We start from the raw sequence: 17,391 nt of genomic DNA on the forward strand, positions 1-17,391 counted from the left end.
TTTGGTTCTGTCAATCCTGCAGCATTTAAATCGAGAAACATTTTCTAGTTCAGCTACTGCATCACACTGGATGCTGCTATTTGAAACGTGTAGGGTTTTTATGATTCATCTATTATTATTGTTATTATTATTATTACTATATTATTCATTATTATTTATTTTCCCACCCATTTCAGACATGTTCAGAACATGAGCGAGATAAAGACTGATGTGGGGCGAGCCCGAGCCTGGATAAGGCTTTCTCTGGAGAAGAAGCTTTTGTCTCAGCATCTGAAGCAGCTGCTTTCCAACCAGCCACTTGCCAAGTAAGTTGGCTCTTACTCTTACAGCTTCCTTTCCACATCTTCCTCACTGGGGAGCCGAGGGGCTCTGCAGGCTGTGGGCACAGCCTGGTGCCTTGTCTGGGTTTGGTGGTTTCCAGACAGAAGGGACTGAAGGGCTGTGGAGGAGGTTCTGCACACCCAGCAGGGCAGGAGTCCACTCGTCTGCCTGGTAAACTAATGTTCAGGAAGATGAGGTTTGATTTAGGATCAGTGGATTGAACCAAGCCACTTTGCAGCCTTACAGTCCTACCATCTTGTGCAAGTGAAGCTGCAGCCTTTTTTACAGCGGTGCTGTGTTATGACTCCAGCAGGCACACGTCCCAGCTGCAGCAGGGCTGGGCTGGAGGCCAGCCCTCCCAGCCACGCAGCACTCCCAGCTCTGTCTCCTTTTGCAAGCACAGGCACTTAGGGATCTGCCTGCTCCCTGACTTGGCTTTCTCAAAGCAGTCTATTCAAAAAAGTAAATCTTATGTAAAGAAAATGTCCCAACTACTGCGTGCAGTTCTTAGCAGAACTGGCGCTGTGATGAGTTGCATGCTTGATTATACTGGAAGCTAACAAATACTGGAATCTGCCAATGAGTGAACAGCTAAAGATGAGCTGCATGCCTCTCTGAGCTGGACCAGGTTAATTCCTGGTGGGCTTTTGCACTGCACTGGGCAACCAGTGATGTGCGCTGGGTTTGCAGACCTGGAAGGGTGGCAGCAAGCTTGCTGCTTGGTTTTAGAGGGTCTGGTGCCTTCTGTTTGGTTTCATCTGTTGGAGTATGGAGCAGAACAAAGATTAAGTTATTAGACGTGGCTATTCGGTGCTGGGAAGATATATCCCATGGATGATAACCATGGGAAAGCTGAAAGAGCCTTAAATGGGGCTGCTCTGTGTAGGCTCAGGTTGTGAGTAGCACTAGTTTACATCTGCGCTTTGCAGCAAAACCCAAATTGACCCTTTAATGAGAGGAGCTCTGTAGCCCTGCTGTGGCACCATGGGAGCTCAGCGTGGTCTGAAAACACATGTAGGGTAGATAGATGCTCTCTATTGGTTTCTGGCAACTTGCATGAACTGGGGAATCTCACTTCTTACACCTCCTGTGAAGATCAGCTCTTCCTTTGGTGCTTTTTCAACAAGACAGTAATGTATTTTTTTCTACCAGGAAACTTTACAAGCGTTACGCTTTCCTGCGCTGTGAGGAAGAACGGGAGCAGTTTCTGTACCACCTTCTCTCACTCAATGCTGTGGATTACTTTTGCTTCACAAGCGTCTTCACCACAATTGGTGAGCTGGAGAATCAATTCTTTTCCCCCTGAGTAAAAAATTCTTGCTGCTGGGATTTGTGAGGGGGGACCTCACTGTGGCCTTCCAGTACCTGCAGGGAGCTTACAAGCAGGAGGGGAGTGACTTGTTACACAGTCTGATAGTGATAGGACAAGAGGGAATGGCTTTAAATTAAGAGGGGAAATCTAGGTGAGATGTTAGGCAGAAACTCTTTACTCAGAGGGCAGTGAGGCCCTGGCACAGGCTGCCCAGAGAAGCTGTGGGTGCCCCATCCCTGGAGGTGCTCAGGGCCAGGTTGGATGGGGCCCTGGGCAGCTTGAGCTGCTGGGTGGCAGCCCTGCCCACAGCACAGGGTTGGAACTGGGTTGGCATTGAGGTCCCTTCCAACCCAAACTGTTCTGTGATTCTACGTGGCTGTTGCCACTGTGTGAGGGGCTGAGCCCTTATCTGGAGCCTTTGGCTGTTGCTGCCAGCTCAGAGGTGCTGGGTGTTGCTGTGGGAAACCAGCTGGAGAGCAAGACTGTGTGGGAGTGTGCAGGATAAGAGCGTCCTCACAAAGGACGGTAATCAGCGAAGAGTGCCGCAGCACTTGGCTTTCCTCTCTGCATTGTATAGTCTCTTTCGTTTTCCCTCCCCGGCAAGTCCTCTGCATCCTAACGCTTCTCTCTGGCATCCCCTAAAAGCACACCCAGCACTCTCCGCAGGCTGACAGAGACACAGAGGTCTCGGAGGAAGAGATGCGAGACGCTTTGTGCTCCGCTGTACGGCATAAATCTCTCCCTGTCTCCTCAAACGCCCCGAAGATTCGCCCTCCTTTCCTTTCCTCCAAGAACGAGGGCAGACATTGGACGCGAGTCCCTACCCCTCAGGCTGGCGGCGGAGCGCGGCCCTGCAGCGCCCCCTCGCGGCACCAGCGGGCCCCGGCTCTCTGCGGGCAGAGGCGGCGCTGCGGGTCTGCTGGCGGTGCTGCTGGGACTAGGGGCGAGGGTTGGCCTTCAGGGGAATGGCATGGTTTGCTCCATTCGCTGTATTTACCTCAGGGGGAGTAAAAGCCAAGACTGATGTTCCCTCCCTCCCTGTTCTCAGTGATCCCTTACAGGGCAGTGATCATCCCCATCAAAAAACTGAGCAATGCGATAACCACATCAAACCCGTGGATTTGTGTTTCGGGAGAGCTAGGAGACACGGGCGTCATGCAGATCCCTAAAAACCTTCTAGAAATGACGTTTGAGGTGAGTGCACACTCTTTCCGTTTTACTGTTCAATTTGAAACACGCTTCCAAGTGAACTTTAACTTGGTGAGGATTTTTTGTTTTGAGAACGCAACATTTCACATTCTGCCCAGCTTTTCAAGGTAGCTGGAAATTCAAAATTGGGAAAATAGTGCTGCTCGCCCACACCGTGCTCAGTGGAAGTTCCCCTCGAGCACGTACCACCTGTTAACCACAGGCTGTACCGCTGCCCCTGTTCCACCCCAGGGCTCCACTTCTAACCCTGTCAGTCTGTTGCCATATCTCATTCCCTTCCAAGTCTTGCCAGCTATCCAAATTTTCCTTTTCCTGGCTCACTTACAACTTTTCATTTCCCTTCCAGTTTTTTTTCCCTTCTTTCAGTCTGCCTTCCTTCTTAACATCACCCTGGTCCCTTCCAGCCTCTGGCCAGTCCCAAATTTCCACTCCTCCTGCTACAACTCCTTGTCTGACATTACTACATCCCTTCCAAGCAGGCAGTCTAACCCCTGTGCTCTTCAGTTTCCCAGCTTCAGGTACTACCACAACCAAACTGTAGAGCTGCCATCCTCATCGGGCTCTTTTCTCAGCACCTAATGTGTTTACCTCTTTGCATTTGACTTGCCTGTACTTCCCTCTGCCTTCTCACCCACCATATAGTATAGGTTGGCTTGTTGCCACCTCAAAGCAGCTGCTGGCTGCAGGAAAGGCTCAGTCAGGCACCTGTAGCTCCAGGCTGTACCGTATCCAGTAAGCAGAGATTATGCAGGAAAATCTGCTACTAAAATTGAAGTTGCATCCATTGAGTGTATGCAGACTGATCTTAAGCAACAATAGGAAAAAAAAAAACCAACCCAAAAACATCCAAACAAAAAACTCTTACTCATAAGAGAAGTGAATTTTAACACAAAGAGAGAAATTATTTCCCTGCTGCGATGTCTGACTCATTGAAACAATGAGATTCTGTAGTAAAGTTCTCCAGATTTCTAACAAGCAAAATGACAGACTATACTAGCACTCTCCTGGAATATCCTTTTGGCTGAAGTTTTGTAAAAAATAGCAACTTGGGTAGCCATATGCTATGGAAAACGCCAGCTCAGGCTGCTTGTTTGGCAGTAACAAAAACCAAGATCTTGTAAGGGAAGTGTTTAGGTGACGTTAATAGATGTTGCTGCCAGCCCCACCTACAATTACATATTGTGCTGGAATTCGCAGTCCCTTTTTTCCTTGTTCTGTCTCATGAGAATGATTTTTGTCTTGCTCAACGATGAGCAAGCTGATTTTTGAAAAAGGAAGGATCTAGGGACTGCATCATAGTGTGGGGTGATTCCTTTTAAGCAAAGGTCAGTATGCTCAAAATGCAGTTTTGAGAAGCAGTTTCTTCTGGAGGTCTGTTTCTTCCACAAAAACACACCTTTATATCAACTTAGCTCAGACATTTGCAATAAACACTTCTCAGAATTACTCAGACTGAGTCCTTAAAACAAATAATGTCATCTCGTCATGACCTTTCAGCAGTTCTTATGTCGCAATATTTCTTTTCTCCTGTCTTACAATGAAACAGATTATTCTGCTTTTTGAAACATTCTGCCTGTTTGGTTGAAAACACTTGCTGTGTAAATCAATGAAATTGAAGAAAAGCATACATCTGGGACCATATGTATGCATGCGTGGGGGGGGGGGGGTGTTGTCTGTTGTTTTTTTTAAATGAAGCAAAAACTGTTATTCATTTCAGTGCCAGAACTTAGGAAAGCTGACGACTGTTCAGATTGGCCATGACAACTCAGGGCTGCTAGCCAAGTGGCTGGTTGATTGTGTCATGGTCCGAAACGAAATAACAGGACACACGTACAAGTAAGCAACAAGTTCTAATTGTCTTTGTCTGAAATTCCTACTGATTAGGCTAGAAGAATCAAGAAGGCATTCGTCTTTTCAACTGGGCAAAACTATGGTGGAGCAGCGTGGGCTGATTTAGGTACCAGATAGGGCTGGGTTGGTCTCCCCACCCCCAGTTCTCTCATTTCAGAAGCTCTAGTTGAAGCCAAATAATCTGATAAATATTATATGAGGCTTGAGTGTAGGATTTCCTTTACATCTCTCTGAGATAGGAGAGATGGTATGGATGCTTTTGAAGTGATTCATATGTTTACGTCTAAAAATTAAATCTCTTGATTTAATGTGGGGTGCTGGAATTGTGCACAAAAGAACTCTTAAAACCCCAAGAGCTGGTTTAGGGCAAATCTTTCAGCTTTTGGGGCTTGGGCTTTTTGGTTTTTTGTTGTTGTTGTTGTTGTTTTTAAAGCATTCAATTATTGTAAATAGTATAACAAACATACAGAAACTTAGATTACAATAAAATAAAAGGTTTTGATGATTTCTTAATCTTGTGTTGAGTACATACTTCATGCATGTAAATGATCTCCTAACTCATCATTGTTTTTACAAAACATCTGGCTAAACAGACAGTTCTTTTTCTAAATGTGGGCTTGGAAAATTCTCTCTCAGAGGGTGAGCTCCAGAGCTCAGAGCTGGGGGCAGAGTATGGGGGAAAGAGGGAGGACACAGCTACAAGCAGTGATGGCATGGATGTGTGTGTAGAGTCACTGGGACTGCCGGTGTGGTTGCAACTGAAAAATAATCCAGTAGAGAGCTACACGTGGCCCGTTAAATAAAGTGTATTGCACTTCATGTTTTCCAGTGCTTTCATTTAGGCTTTGCATATGTCCCTTTCCTTAAGGATGAAGGCAAATGTTGTTCTCTGGTTTGGTCTTTTCCATTGCGGTGCAGTGGAACACTGCCTGCTGAACTCGGGTTTGTGAAGAGCTCTTGTCTGCAGAGTGCTTCCTGCCCACTAGCAGTGTTTATGGGTGCTAACTGTCCCTCTAGCTTTGAGATAAAGCTACCTACCCGTGTGGCTGACCTGTGTATCTGCTGGGCACTCGGCAGGTTTCCCTGTGGGCGATGGCTGGGAAAGGGTGTTGATGACGGCAGCTTGGAGCGAATCCTGATTGGAGAGCTGGTGTCCTCCACGTCTGATGAAGAGCTGGGGAAGCAGTGCCGTACTCCACCCCAGCAGAAGTCTCCCACCACAGCTCGGCGGCTGAGCATCACTTCTCTCACGGGAAAGAACACCAGTAAGTCCAGTCCTTCCTCCCAGGGCTCTAGAGAAGGGGGCAGTGGCAGGACAGCTGTGAGCAGGACAGCTTCTGCTGGAGCAAGGCTTGGTGCGGAGGAACAGCCACAAGCTTCTGTTTTTCCTATTTCTGTGCCTGCAGCTTGCTCTGTGAGGGTGAACATTGCCTCTTTCATTCTCCTCTTCTGACAGTTGAGAGAGAATAAATCTCTGCCCTTGGAGCATGGAGATATGGGATGGGGGAAGAGGAAGCAGCAGAACCTGCAATAGCTGGTGCTGCTCTGCTTCCTGGCTCTCTCTCTGCGGTCAGCAAGTAGACAGACACCTCTGGGGGTCAGTTCAGAGTGATGTGGGTGCTGTGAACTGCCCTCTGGAGGATCCATCTCCAGAGAGAGTGTGGGGACATCGGCTTCATATCCCTCATTAGCTTTTGAGAATAGCAGCTACAACACAGGGCACAGGGCTGCAAGGGCTGTGTGAGGCATTCTCCCCTACAGCGTAAAAGGTGAACACAGTGCACACTGTGGGTCATATTCATAAATCTGTTCAGCTCTGGTAAAATTAGAGGAAATGATTGCTGAAATGTCAAGCAAGGAAACATGAGCCTCCAAGAGTAAATTAACTAAAAATCATTGCTGCAGCTCTTCACATGCACCAAGGAGCGGGCAGCAGAGATCCTTGCAGAGCATTTACTTAGGTCTGGGAACACTAAGGCCCAATAATTTGTTTTTGTTTTGAGCTACAGGAGATTCTTTTTCAGACCTGCCAGAGACTGTTGAGGTCATCATATACTAAAATCACAGAATCATAGAATCCTTAAAGTTGGAAGGGACTGCTGAAGGTCATCTAGTCCAACTCCCCTGTAATGAACAGGGGCACCACAGCTAGATCAGGTAAAACGATACTGAATTGTTCCATGCTTCCAGAGTAACAACTGTAGGACATGAAAATCTGTATAGATATGAAAATCTGGAAAGGAATCGTAATCATCAAAATGATTGAAGTCTGGGAGCCCCACTAAGGATGCCAGGGAGTTCCTCAGCGCTGGGGCATGCAGGGCTGGCAGGACAGCCCAGGAAGCCCCTGATAGGAGGCCATGAGGCTGGGGGTGACTGTCCTGCAGCGTGGGCATCCCAGCGGTCCTGCTGCTGGTGGAGCTCTGGCCCTGCAGCACCGGGCTGAGACAGTAGAGGTGAACCCCCTCACAAAGGGCACCATCAGTTCTTTGATGAACAGCTGCAGCCCCCAAAATAAGGCCACCTGGTCGAGCCCTAATGTACACAGGAAGCCCACAATGGTTCACTGCCCTGCCAGCACCTCCCACCACTCATCATCAAGATCCTCTCCATCTCTTCTTGGAGCCGCTGGAGCAGAGAGTCAGGGTCTTCTGAGTGTCCTTGGAAAAAGGCAGCCCAGACCTCGGCTGGGAAGTTGTGCTCTGGAGCGATGAGCACCAGCTGTGCAGGCCCCTGCTCGCCCTGCAGGCTGTTATCTGAGTGTTCTGTGGACAAGGTAATCGTCATCCAATCTCACCAAGTATGAGATGGTCATTATTTTGTCCCACATATGGCACAACTCAGCTTCTTCTTTGCCCCCTGGAAGGCACAGCCATAGCAAAGCTGATGGAAATGGGTCACAAAGGCGACATCATCACATGCTGTGCCTAAGGTAGGCAGCAGCAATGCCCCAGTCCCTCAGCAGCAAACCCGGTCAGCCCTTGCTCACCCCAGCCACCTTGGGGGCTGTGTCCCCACAACACTCACCTCCGCTGCTACAAGTGCACCCTGCGTGGCCCAGCTGCTTAAGCCAAGCAGGGCCAGGGAAATGTTGGTGATGCTGTGGGATGGGCACCGAGATCTGCTGCCAGCAGCCCTGCAGCACAACCCAACTGAGTCCTCATTCAGTGGTCCAAGTCTCACAGGTATGCTTGACTGGAATCCAGGCACTGGTCTCTGCCGGCACTCAAATGCATGTATTTGGGCACCACCTGGGCCTCCATCACCTTCCATTGTTCAGTGGCTTTCCTTTGCGATGCAGATAGATTTGGGAAAACAAAAATTGCACATTTACGCTCTCCACAGTAATCCATCTTCCGTGAACTGTATACGCTTTCTGAAACTTAGAGAGACACTTTTTGCTTGTTCTAGTTTGGATGCAATACAAATTGGTGTCAATCTTGATGTCAGGTTTGCTTTTCATACCAAGTGCTTGTATCACAACAGGTTGTTTGCTTGCGTATTCCTGCGCAACCTACTCCACAGGACCTGCTTTAGCAGGGGGTTGGGCTAGATGATCTCCAAATCCCTTTCAGTCCCTACGATTCTGTGATTCTGTGAGTGTGAGTGACTAGATAACTTTTTGGAGGTACTTGCAGAAGAAGATGAGATGGTAGCAGGTGGAAGAATAGCATCATTCAGTAGCAGAAGGATACAGCTTAACAATTTAGAGCAGAAATAGGGCATGTATTTTAATAATGAAGATAACTTCCTCTTGGAAGCATTGGTAAGAAGTTGCCTCTTGCCTCTACTTCCTCACACTGGTACAATGACTAGACACATATCTAAAGCAGTTACTTCTTGTGGCTCATGGTGGATTCAAATCAGGAATTCATAGGTGCAGGGTTTTCTGGCATGAGTTACATAGAAGCGAGTCAAACAACTTGCCTACAACCTTCCATGTGTCTTCATCAGAGGATTGCTGTACTCTGTGATGAACAAGATGTGATTAGCTCAAATAAATTTTTTATCAAGCTAGACCCTCGGGTTGTGCATTTTTAAGTAAGGCAATTTATTTGACTATTCCAGGATTGCTCCTCAGTTGCTTATAATTATGACTTGGGTTTACTCAAGACAAGTGACTCCCTGAACTCTTTCCTGTGAAAGATACAGAACAATTCCTGTAGTACAAGCTATGTCATCGTGAGAATTTGATGAATGTCTTAAAGTTGATATCTTCAGCTAGTGTCTTTTCCATGGTTTCACAGAGCCTAACGCAGGACAGATCCAAGAGGGAATTGGAGAAGCTGTGAACAATATCGTGAAGCATTTTCACAAGCCAGAGAAAGAGGTACTTCCTACTTATCATTACCTGCCTGTTGTCTACAACAGGTTGTCAGTATATTTATGAACAGAAATTGACTAGTAGAGATTGTTAACCTTTACATTTTAAGCCTGTTGGCATATGAACAGGACACGGTGTTCTTACAGACTCCCTTTCCCACAGAGAGGGAGCCTTACCATTCTGTTGTGTGGGGAGAATGGCTTGGTTGCAGCTCTGGAGCAGGTCTTCCACCACGGATTCAAATCAGCTCGCATTTTTCATAAGAATGTCTTCATCTGGGATTTCATAGGTAAGCCAGTGTGTGATTTGGAGGTAGAAGGAGATGAAAGATTAGGGCAAAATGGCTACTTATGTACAGACTTGGGATTCTGTTCAGCTAGGATGCCGTTTGTTCCTGCCTAGCAAAATCCAGATTGTTTGAAGGGAACGAGAAACAGAGTGGAAGGTGAGAAATACAGAATGCTACATAAAGAATAAGTGTGAATCTCTGCAGAAATTTAAGAGCACTTCGGGTTCTAACCACATATTCATAGATGAATGTTCAAACAGCTGTTTCCCTGCCCGAAAAGGAAGTAGGCTGGATGTTGGGGTAGAGTAGCAGTTGGTATTAGAAGAAGAGCTGGGAAAGCTCAGGGAGTGAGAAGTTTAGGTTTCTAGCTGTTTGAGAACTATCCTAACCACTGCACTGGTCTTCTGGTGATACCTGTCTGTAGGCCTGTGCTGCCGTAATTTAAGTCTTGCTTATTCCCTTAAAATATGCTGACAGGTTGAGATTCTTAGCCTGAGGGTAAGTGCTTACTCAGAGAAAGTGAAAAATCAAAGCTGATGGTATCACAGTGAAACCACTGATAGACACTGGTGCGGCTCCTTGATGTTGCATGTGTCGTGTGGCAGCATATCTGCTGACCACAGCCATGTAGCAAAGGTGGAGATCACCACCCACCTACTGTTTTCAGGGTGAGGAATCTATACATAAACTGTGCAGTCACTCTTGGCAGGTTGTTCAAGGACTCCCTTGTGTAAATCTTGGTTTTACTGAAGTGCTTCTCCTCACCGGGTTCTGATTTTTCTCCCTACCACAGAGAAAGCTGTTGCCTATTTTGAAACCAGTGACCAGATTGGAGACAACGAGGAGGCCCTTTTGCTTCAGAGATCTTCGTGCAAAACCTTCTGCCATTATGTGAATGCCATCAACACTGCTCCAAGGAACATTGGAAAGGATGGCAAATTCCAAATTCTGGTTTGCCTGGGGACAAGGTACCTAACTGCTCTTCATTATGCGTGTCCTCCTGTGCTAGACATTTTACTATTATTACCACCTCTATTTTTCCATTTTAAGAGATCTTGTACTCTATTTTTCCATTTTAAGAGATCTAATACCCAGTGCCTACTGTAGGTAATTTTAATAGTAGACAAAAAATTGCAGCAAAGGAGCAGTAACAATACACGGCTACTGTCTAAACCTCTAAGAATGTTTTTAGCTTTGTAAGTACCTGTTCACTTGACAGTCGTATGTATGAAATCTGTCTTGAAAGTGTATTTTTGATGAAGCGCAGATTTGGGGAACGCAGAGTTTCTTTACGAGAATTGGTGCATTTCTAAATCTCCGTTGAAGCACTTTGCCTATGAAAATGGGGTGTTGATTACAATTTGGACAAACTATTCTAGATTAGTCTTTCTTCCCATATAGGATGCTTCCTGTTTTGTACTTGTGGGGAGGAGGGAGACTCAGTTGTATTTTACTGGGGAGCTGGTATATCTGGAACTAAGTACCCGGACACTCTGAAAAACAGCTGAAAAAGCATATGTTGGTTTTTTTTCCCTGAGTGTTATTTACCCTATTCCTGATCAGAAAATATTGCTGAATTATTTCATAGTCAGTTGTCCAGTTTTGCTTTTATCTTTCCACTTTCATTCCTGTGTTACGGACAGTCACTTATATTTTATTAACAAAATTGCGGGTTATGATTACACAGAAAGCTTTTGTGTGCATACAACGTGCATTGCCCTCAGACAGAGACCGCGTGTTGTAGGTTCTGTTCTTGGAGAAGAATTTCAGCTGGAGATGTGTTGTATATCGTGCTACAGTCACTCCTTTCCTCCCTTGGCAGGGACCACTTGCTGCCCCAGTGGATCCCCTTACTGGCGGAATGCCCACTCATTACTAGGATGTACGAGGAGAACGCCCTGCTACGGGACCGCATGACTGTCAACTCCCTTATCCGAGTCCTACAGACATTGCAAGACTTCAACATCGTCCTAGAAGGATCGCTTATTAAAGGAGTGGATGTTTAGCATGGCTTTGCTGAGAACTTCATTATTCCTTTCCCAAGCAAGCAAGCCACAGTTGGGAGACCTGTCGGGACTTGAACGCGACGGCAGCGCCCCGCTGCAAGGCACCGCTGCCGGCTCACGTGGGAGCGGGAAGCCCAGTTTGTGCCCCGTCGGGACTGTCCTCTAAGGCTGCAGAAAGCTAAGATGCAGTATTGTAGTTTATTTGAAACAGAAATTTAGTATAAAATAGAGTATTTTCATGTGTTTAGATGTGTGTAAATACGCTATCTTCTTTAAGAAATTATATTACTCTAAGAAAATTTTCTTAGACTGAATGTTCTCGTTCTGTGAGTAGCTCAAACCCAGGGGAGGGGCCGGGGGAGGGAAGGACTGCGGTGGGAAGGGATGCTGCTACTTGCTTGCAAGGAAGAAGCCAATCAACGTGTAAATACAGCGCAAACTCAGCAGGGCTTTTTTCAGGTATTGCAAATGAATACAGCAAATATTCTTATGTAGCCATTGTGATTGTCTCACTCTTGGAAATGTTCGTGTATGTTGATTATCCTACTGTACATGGTCTCCCTTTGTTTTTTGTTTGTTCAGAGACCCAGCCCTTTCAATGCACAGAAGTTGTGAATTGTCTTTTTTTTTTTTCTGCAAGGTCTTTTGTGTCACTTCTGTTGATCTCCAGAAGGGGACACAGGAGCTGAAATGCTTAAACACTGGAGATGTGAGATGCTGAGCCTCAGAGCCTCAGAGCCTGTGGAAGTGGTGCTGGAGATGGGAAACGATGGCTTGTTGGCTCACTTGCTGTGTTCCTCATCTGTCTAGATGTTCTGGTGGTTCCCCATTATCCCTAGCCAGCTTGTATTGTGGATGGCTTTTTTTCTTTCCCCCTCCCATCTAGAGGAATTTGGCTCCTACCAAATTCTTGCTGTACTTGAGAGAATCATTGCTGCAGACACCAGTGTTGCTGTGCTACAGAGCTGGTCTTGAAATGCTGACAGGTTATTAGTCTTCCTTTATCCCACAGGACGAGTGCTCCTAGAAGTACAGGATCTTTGATTATTTTGGTGGTTTTGTTTGTTTGTTTAATTATCCAGGTACAAAAAAAAAAAAAAAAGGGAATGATGCGAAAGGAAAAAAAATGTTGGTGTTTTGAGGATCTCCTACGTTCTTTCCAGTTAATGTGTTAGTAATAAATACAGTGTGTTTGTATAGCTATGGTCTTGAAGAGGAACAGGGAGCAACTGAAGTCTGCTACGCTAAAAATTTAGCAACAGATTACATTAAAATTGTCAGATGTCATGCAGCAAATACGGAGTGTATTTTCCTTTTTTGTAGTTTGGGAGCTGTAAGGGTCTGAGGGCACCGTTAACTAGTTCCAGTTTTTCAGGTTAGTTTAAATATAGGTGTCTGCTATAACTTGTTTATTCTCTTTGATCTTGGCCATTTTGTCAGTGGATTTCTGTGGTTACCTCACAGCTGGAGCCATCAGCGGTGGCTTGGGGAAGCCCTGAGTGGTACTGTAACTGCCTGGCACTTTGCTTGCTGGCAGCATTAGGAGGGGCTTCTGAATGATGGGCAGCAGCAGGTCTCAGCATGGTGCACATGTGGTGGAGCAAGGGAGGAGAGCTAAGGAAAGGGAAAGAAGGTGAAAAGTAGGGTTTGCTCTCTCATCTGCCTCTTGTCAAGCTGCTCTCCTTTCCTGTGGTTCTTCTAATGTCCGGTTCTTACAGCAGCACGCATGTTGGTGTTGAAGGTTTGTATCATGTTCCTGGCCGGAAGGAAACTCTTCATGTGACTCCATTTCGATAGAAGGGAGAGTTTTATGTTATAGAATGGTGTTGGTTTTGGTTTTGTTTTTTAAGAAAGTAAAGAAGTCAGGAAGTCGTTGACTGTAACGGGAGTTCCAGCTTTTAATTACTGTTCCTTCCTCCTGTGCTTGTACTTTCTTAAACTGACTGAACTCATCCCAAACGCTGTAGGCAGCGCTCCTGTGTCACCACTGTGGGTGGTGAGCAACTGATGTTAGGGCGGTGAGTGGTGGCGTGAGTTGGCAGCCAGAGCCCACGGCTCTGTGACATCTCTCTCGCGTTTCCAGGAGGGTGAAATTCGAGGTGTGAGGGTTTTCTCAGTGGCCAGACAAGTCTGCTTAAAGCCTGCAAAAGATGCGTGACAGCCCTTCAGCAGCAATTGAAAATGTGTTCCTCTATCAGTAAATTATATGTTTAGCACCAGAAGCCGCATGGCAGCGTTATTTGGTAATGACTGCTTAGGCACTGTTTTGATTTCTAATACAACTCAGGCATTTTATGTCTAATAACTGCTATAGACGACTTTTTCACATGCAGCCCAGCCTAAGTGGCTTTCATTTAACTGAAATAACAACCTCTTTAGTCCTTGGATTTCTTTGCAGCAGCACCTGCATTTTCTAGCTGGATACTTCTCAAAAGTATACTGCTGCGTGGCTCTCAGATTAGTATTTATTTATGACTTAAGCAGTTATGACATTCACCCAAGAAGACATGGGTTAAGTGTGAGCAGGATAAAGTAGAAACATAGACACCTCTATAGGTCAGGAGTGGGTGAATGTACACTCCACAAAGGGCAATAAGATAAAGTATTTCTTAAGTTAAAATGAGTCAAAACCTGAGACATTTGAAAATTCAAAACAGGGACTTCCCCTATTTCAAACTACATTAAGGAACCTTTAGCACTTATCTCGAACACAGTTTCACATCTTCTTTTTTAGCGAGTGTTGACTTGTTTTATGTCAGGTTTCACATCAAATAATAATATGATAAAAATGATGTCTGTCTAATAGTTCTTTGTAGGCAATAAAGCACCCTACTGTCTGCTGAAAGGGGTGCGGCAGAGCGTCCCTGGTTCCCAGAAGAGGGAATGTTTGACAACCTTGGGAGTGCGATTCTTTGTAGTGAATTTTTATTCTTTCATGTATGATTTTTTTTGTAGACTACCTTTGTTTATTGAACTGTGAGGCTTTCTCTGTAAGGTTTACAGAAATCGTTCTGCCTGCTGGAGCGAGAAACCTATCAGGATTCTTCTAAGCTAACGCAGTTCTTACTTCAGTGTTAAAGCACCTTCATTGGTTGAGAAAGGGAATCTGGGAAAAGACCAAAGCTCCCTGGTATCTGCTTTTAAAAAAGAATTCCTACCCAATACCTGTTTGCAGATGTCTGAGTTTGCGTAGTCCTGTTATCCTAACATCCGGCATGGCGACTGGGAAGAGTCAGAGAATCCAGCGCCTCACTGTGTACAAATCCTGTATTTATAATTCTCTGAAGCGAATGCGATTCTACTGTTTAGTGACAAATCTGCTCATGTTTATTCTGAGTTGGCATGTGTAATTAGGAATCATTGTTCAAAGCTGTCTTTTTAGAATAGTTGTGCAAAGGCATACTTGAGAAAATTCCTTCTTTCAATCAAATGAAGGTGCGCATCTTATGGGGAAATGTTGTGTGTTACACTTGAAATGTACAGATGTGCCCTGTATGGCTTCTAATGACCCTTCAGTGTCTCCATTAAGTATATTTTGTCTTTACATTATTATTAACTGAATAAGAACTGGATTATTTTCAAGACAACATTAGTAAAAGTATTGTTCTATCAAGCACTTTAACATACATATCACAAACTGACATGGGTTTTTCAGGTTTTGAAGTACATTGAAATACAGCTTTTCATGCTATGTCCTTTACAAATAAAACTGTGAGAATAATGTTTGGTGTCACTTTCTCCTTGCAGAGGAACCAAGAGTCGAGTTGCAAGCCCGAGAGCTGATGCGAGCCTTTCCCCTGCGCCTGGGTTGTTCTGATACTCGAACGTGGGGTCAAAGAGCTGGAATACAATCCCTGTCAGCCTGTCTGATAGCACACACCGTGATGAGAGAGGTTGATAGAGAAGAGACAGATGGGTGCTGGCAACAAGGAAGCTGCAACAGATTGACAATGAAATGCCCTGCTTAGTAGGTGAAGGCTTTTCCAAGTTGGGCTGGATTTTCAGAAATGCCCCTGCCCTGTGCTTCCCAGCTCCAGCTCTGCTGGAATTGGCAAAAACAGGAGAATTTTTGAAAACCACACAGCTGAAATGCAATTACCTGCAGGTGTGTGTGTACAATGTCTGTGAGGTGGGGAGTGTTGCCCTTGTAAGGCCCCATCTGCAGTGCTGTGCCCAGGCCTGGGGTCTCCAGTACAGGAAGGATGTGGAGCTGTTGCAGTGAGTCTAGAGGAGGGCCATGAAGACGCTCAGGGCTGGAGCACCCCTGCTGTGAAGAAAGGCTGAGGCAGCTGGGCTTGTTCAGCCTGGAGAAGAGAAGGGACCTCATTGCGGCCTTCCAGTTCTTGAAGGGAGCTTACAAGCAGGAGGGAGACTAACTTTTTACATGGTCTGATAGTGACAGGGCAAGGGGGATGGCTTTAAATTAAAAGAGGGGAAATTTAGATTAGTTGTTAGGAAGAAATTCTTTACTCAGAGGGCAGTGAGGCCCTGGCACAGGCTGCCCAGAGAAGCTGTGGGTGCCCCATCCCTGGAGACGCTCAGGGCCAGGTTGGATGGGGCCCTGGGCAGCTTGAGCTGCTGGGTGGCAGCCCTGCGCATGGCTGGGAGGTTAGAACTGGCTGATTTTTAAGGTCCCCTCCAACCTAAGTCATTCTGTGATTCTATGATTATGAATCTGTGATGTTGACTCTTGGTTTTGCAAATGCAGATGGTCTCAGGAGAAGACTGAAAATCTCACTGCATGGGACTATGTATGTAGACATCCTCAAATACATCATTTGAGGTTACCACTGTTTATCAGCAGTGTAGCACCAAAAATATAGGATCCCACATAGGTGAGTAAGATTCACAGAACTGCTTGTTGTCAAATGTCAGTAGGAGTGATCATACTTAACACACTTCCTTACTAAATGCTTTAGGCTAACGTGTGTTAACTGGAGATAGAAGGGTCTGGCTTCCTAAAGACTGGAAATATTTGATGTACGGCAGGAGTGAACTTGTCCTGATGAGGAAGTGCAAATAACTTCCTCCCCATTACACTGCCAGTGATGCAATCTGGGAAAACTGCAGTGTTTTCTGCAAAGGGTAAGTGGAATAAAACTGTCTGAGAAAACACTCATGGGTAAGAGAACAGCTCACTGATCTGGTCTCTTCCTTGTGACATTTCAAGTAGGCTTGCTGGAACAAACTGTGCTCAAGTTAAGAGCAAAGCTACTTCCCTCTCTGTCAGCCCATCAGCTCAAAGGCTGAACTCCTGTCGCTGCCATCAGGGAGCATTTCATTGCTGACATTCACATTTTTTCTCCCATTCTTCCATCAGCCGTGTCACTATAAACTGGTTTGAGCTCAACACAGGATATGAAGGAAATGGGAAATTTTTCTGTATGGCTTTCCTCTACAGTGGCTTGTTAAGGTAAAGTGTCTGCCTTAGTCACCGTGAAGCTGATTTGTCACTGGAAAGATGTAGTTCTGCAGGAGGGGCTGACATGGTGATGCCCCATCTGTATTCTCCATAGACCTTGCAGAGCTCTTCTGAAAGAACTTTGTCAGAAGATGGTATGACCAAACAAATTATCTTCTCATGTGACTAAGCCCATCTTTCTCAAAGGGGAGCAGGGGGAAACAAACCCACCCCACAGTGCTTACTGGCAGCATATTTTTCAGAAAGCATTGCTGTAAAGGCTCTGGTTGCTGTGTAATTGAGTGACAAGCTTGTAATCATTCAATAATTGATTCAGTGGGATCCATAAATGTAAAATCGTGGTTTATGTCAGAGGGGCTCACATATATTAGAGTAAATTTTATAAGTAATCAAGTAATCTCTAAGATATTGTTTCTTCTGCTTTTGGAGGATATCCAAGTCTTGGGCAAGCCAACTTGTCTTGTATGAGGAGCAGACGTAGCCAACCCCCACAGCTGCGCTACGTGCTGCACAAGTGAGCATGGTGAAGAAGTGAGTTCTGCTTACAAAGATCAATTGGCAGAACTGTGCAGCAGGTTTAGTGCCTGAGAAGCTCTAACACTTACCATGGGGCTTCTTTCATCCCAGCAAGAGACAGGCATGGAGAATGCAAGGGGC

The 17,391-nt window shown here is 45.7% G+C and overlaps 1 protein-coding gene across 2 annotated transcripts in view; it reads left to right on the forward strand.

The window, feature by feature from the left end:
* The window catches only part of DENND5B (DENN domain containing 5B), a 113,826-nt gene extending 98,793 nt beyond the window's left edge, over positions 1-15,033 (forward strand). For both annotated transcript variants that reach the window (XM_021389162.1, XM_021389171.1), the window contains 9 exons: positions 177-305; positions 1,474-1,595; positions 2,682-2,827; positions 4,560-4,678; positions 5,771-5,958; positions 8,941-9,023; positions 9,180-9,306; positions 10,100-10,274; positions 11,129-15,033. In XM_021389162.1, the coding sequence (XP_021244837.1) occupies positions 177-305; positions 1,474-1,595; positions 2,682-2,827; positions 4,560-4,678; positions 5,771-5,958; positions 8,941-9,023; positions 9,180-9,306; positions 10,100-10,274; positions 11,129-11,312 (1,273 nt within the window). In that variant the 3' untranslated portion in view covers positions 11,313-15,033. The remainder of the gene's footprint in view (positions 1-176; positions 306-1,473; positions 1,596-2,681; positions 2,828-4,559; positions 4,679-5,770; positions 5,959-8,940; positions 9,024-9,179; positions 9,307-10,099; positions 10,275-11,128) is intronic.

The sequence above is a fragment of the Numida meleagris genome, chromosome 1 (assembly GCF_002078875.1).
Source record: "Numida meleagris isolate 19003 breed g44 Domestic line chromosome 1, NumMel1.0, whole genome shotgun sequence".
Taxonomy (NCBI): Eukaryota; Metazoa; Chordata; class Aves; order Galliformes; family Numididae; genus Numida; species Numida meleagris.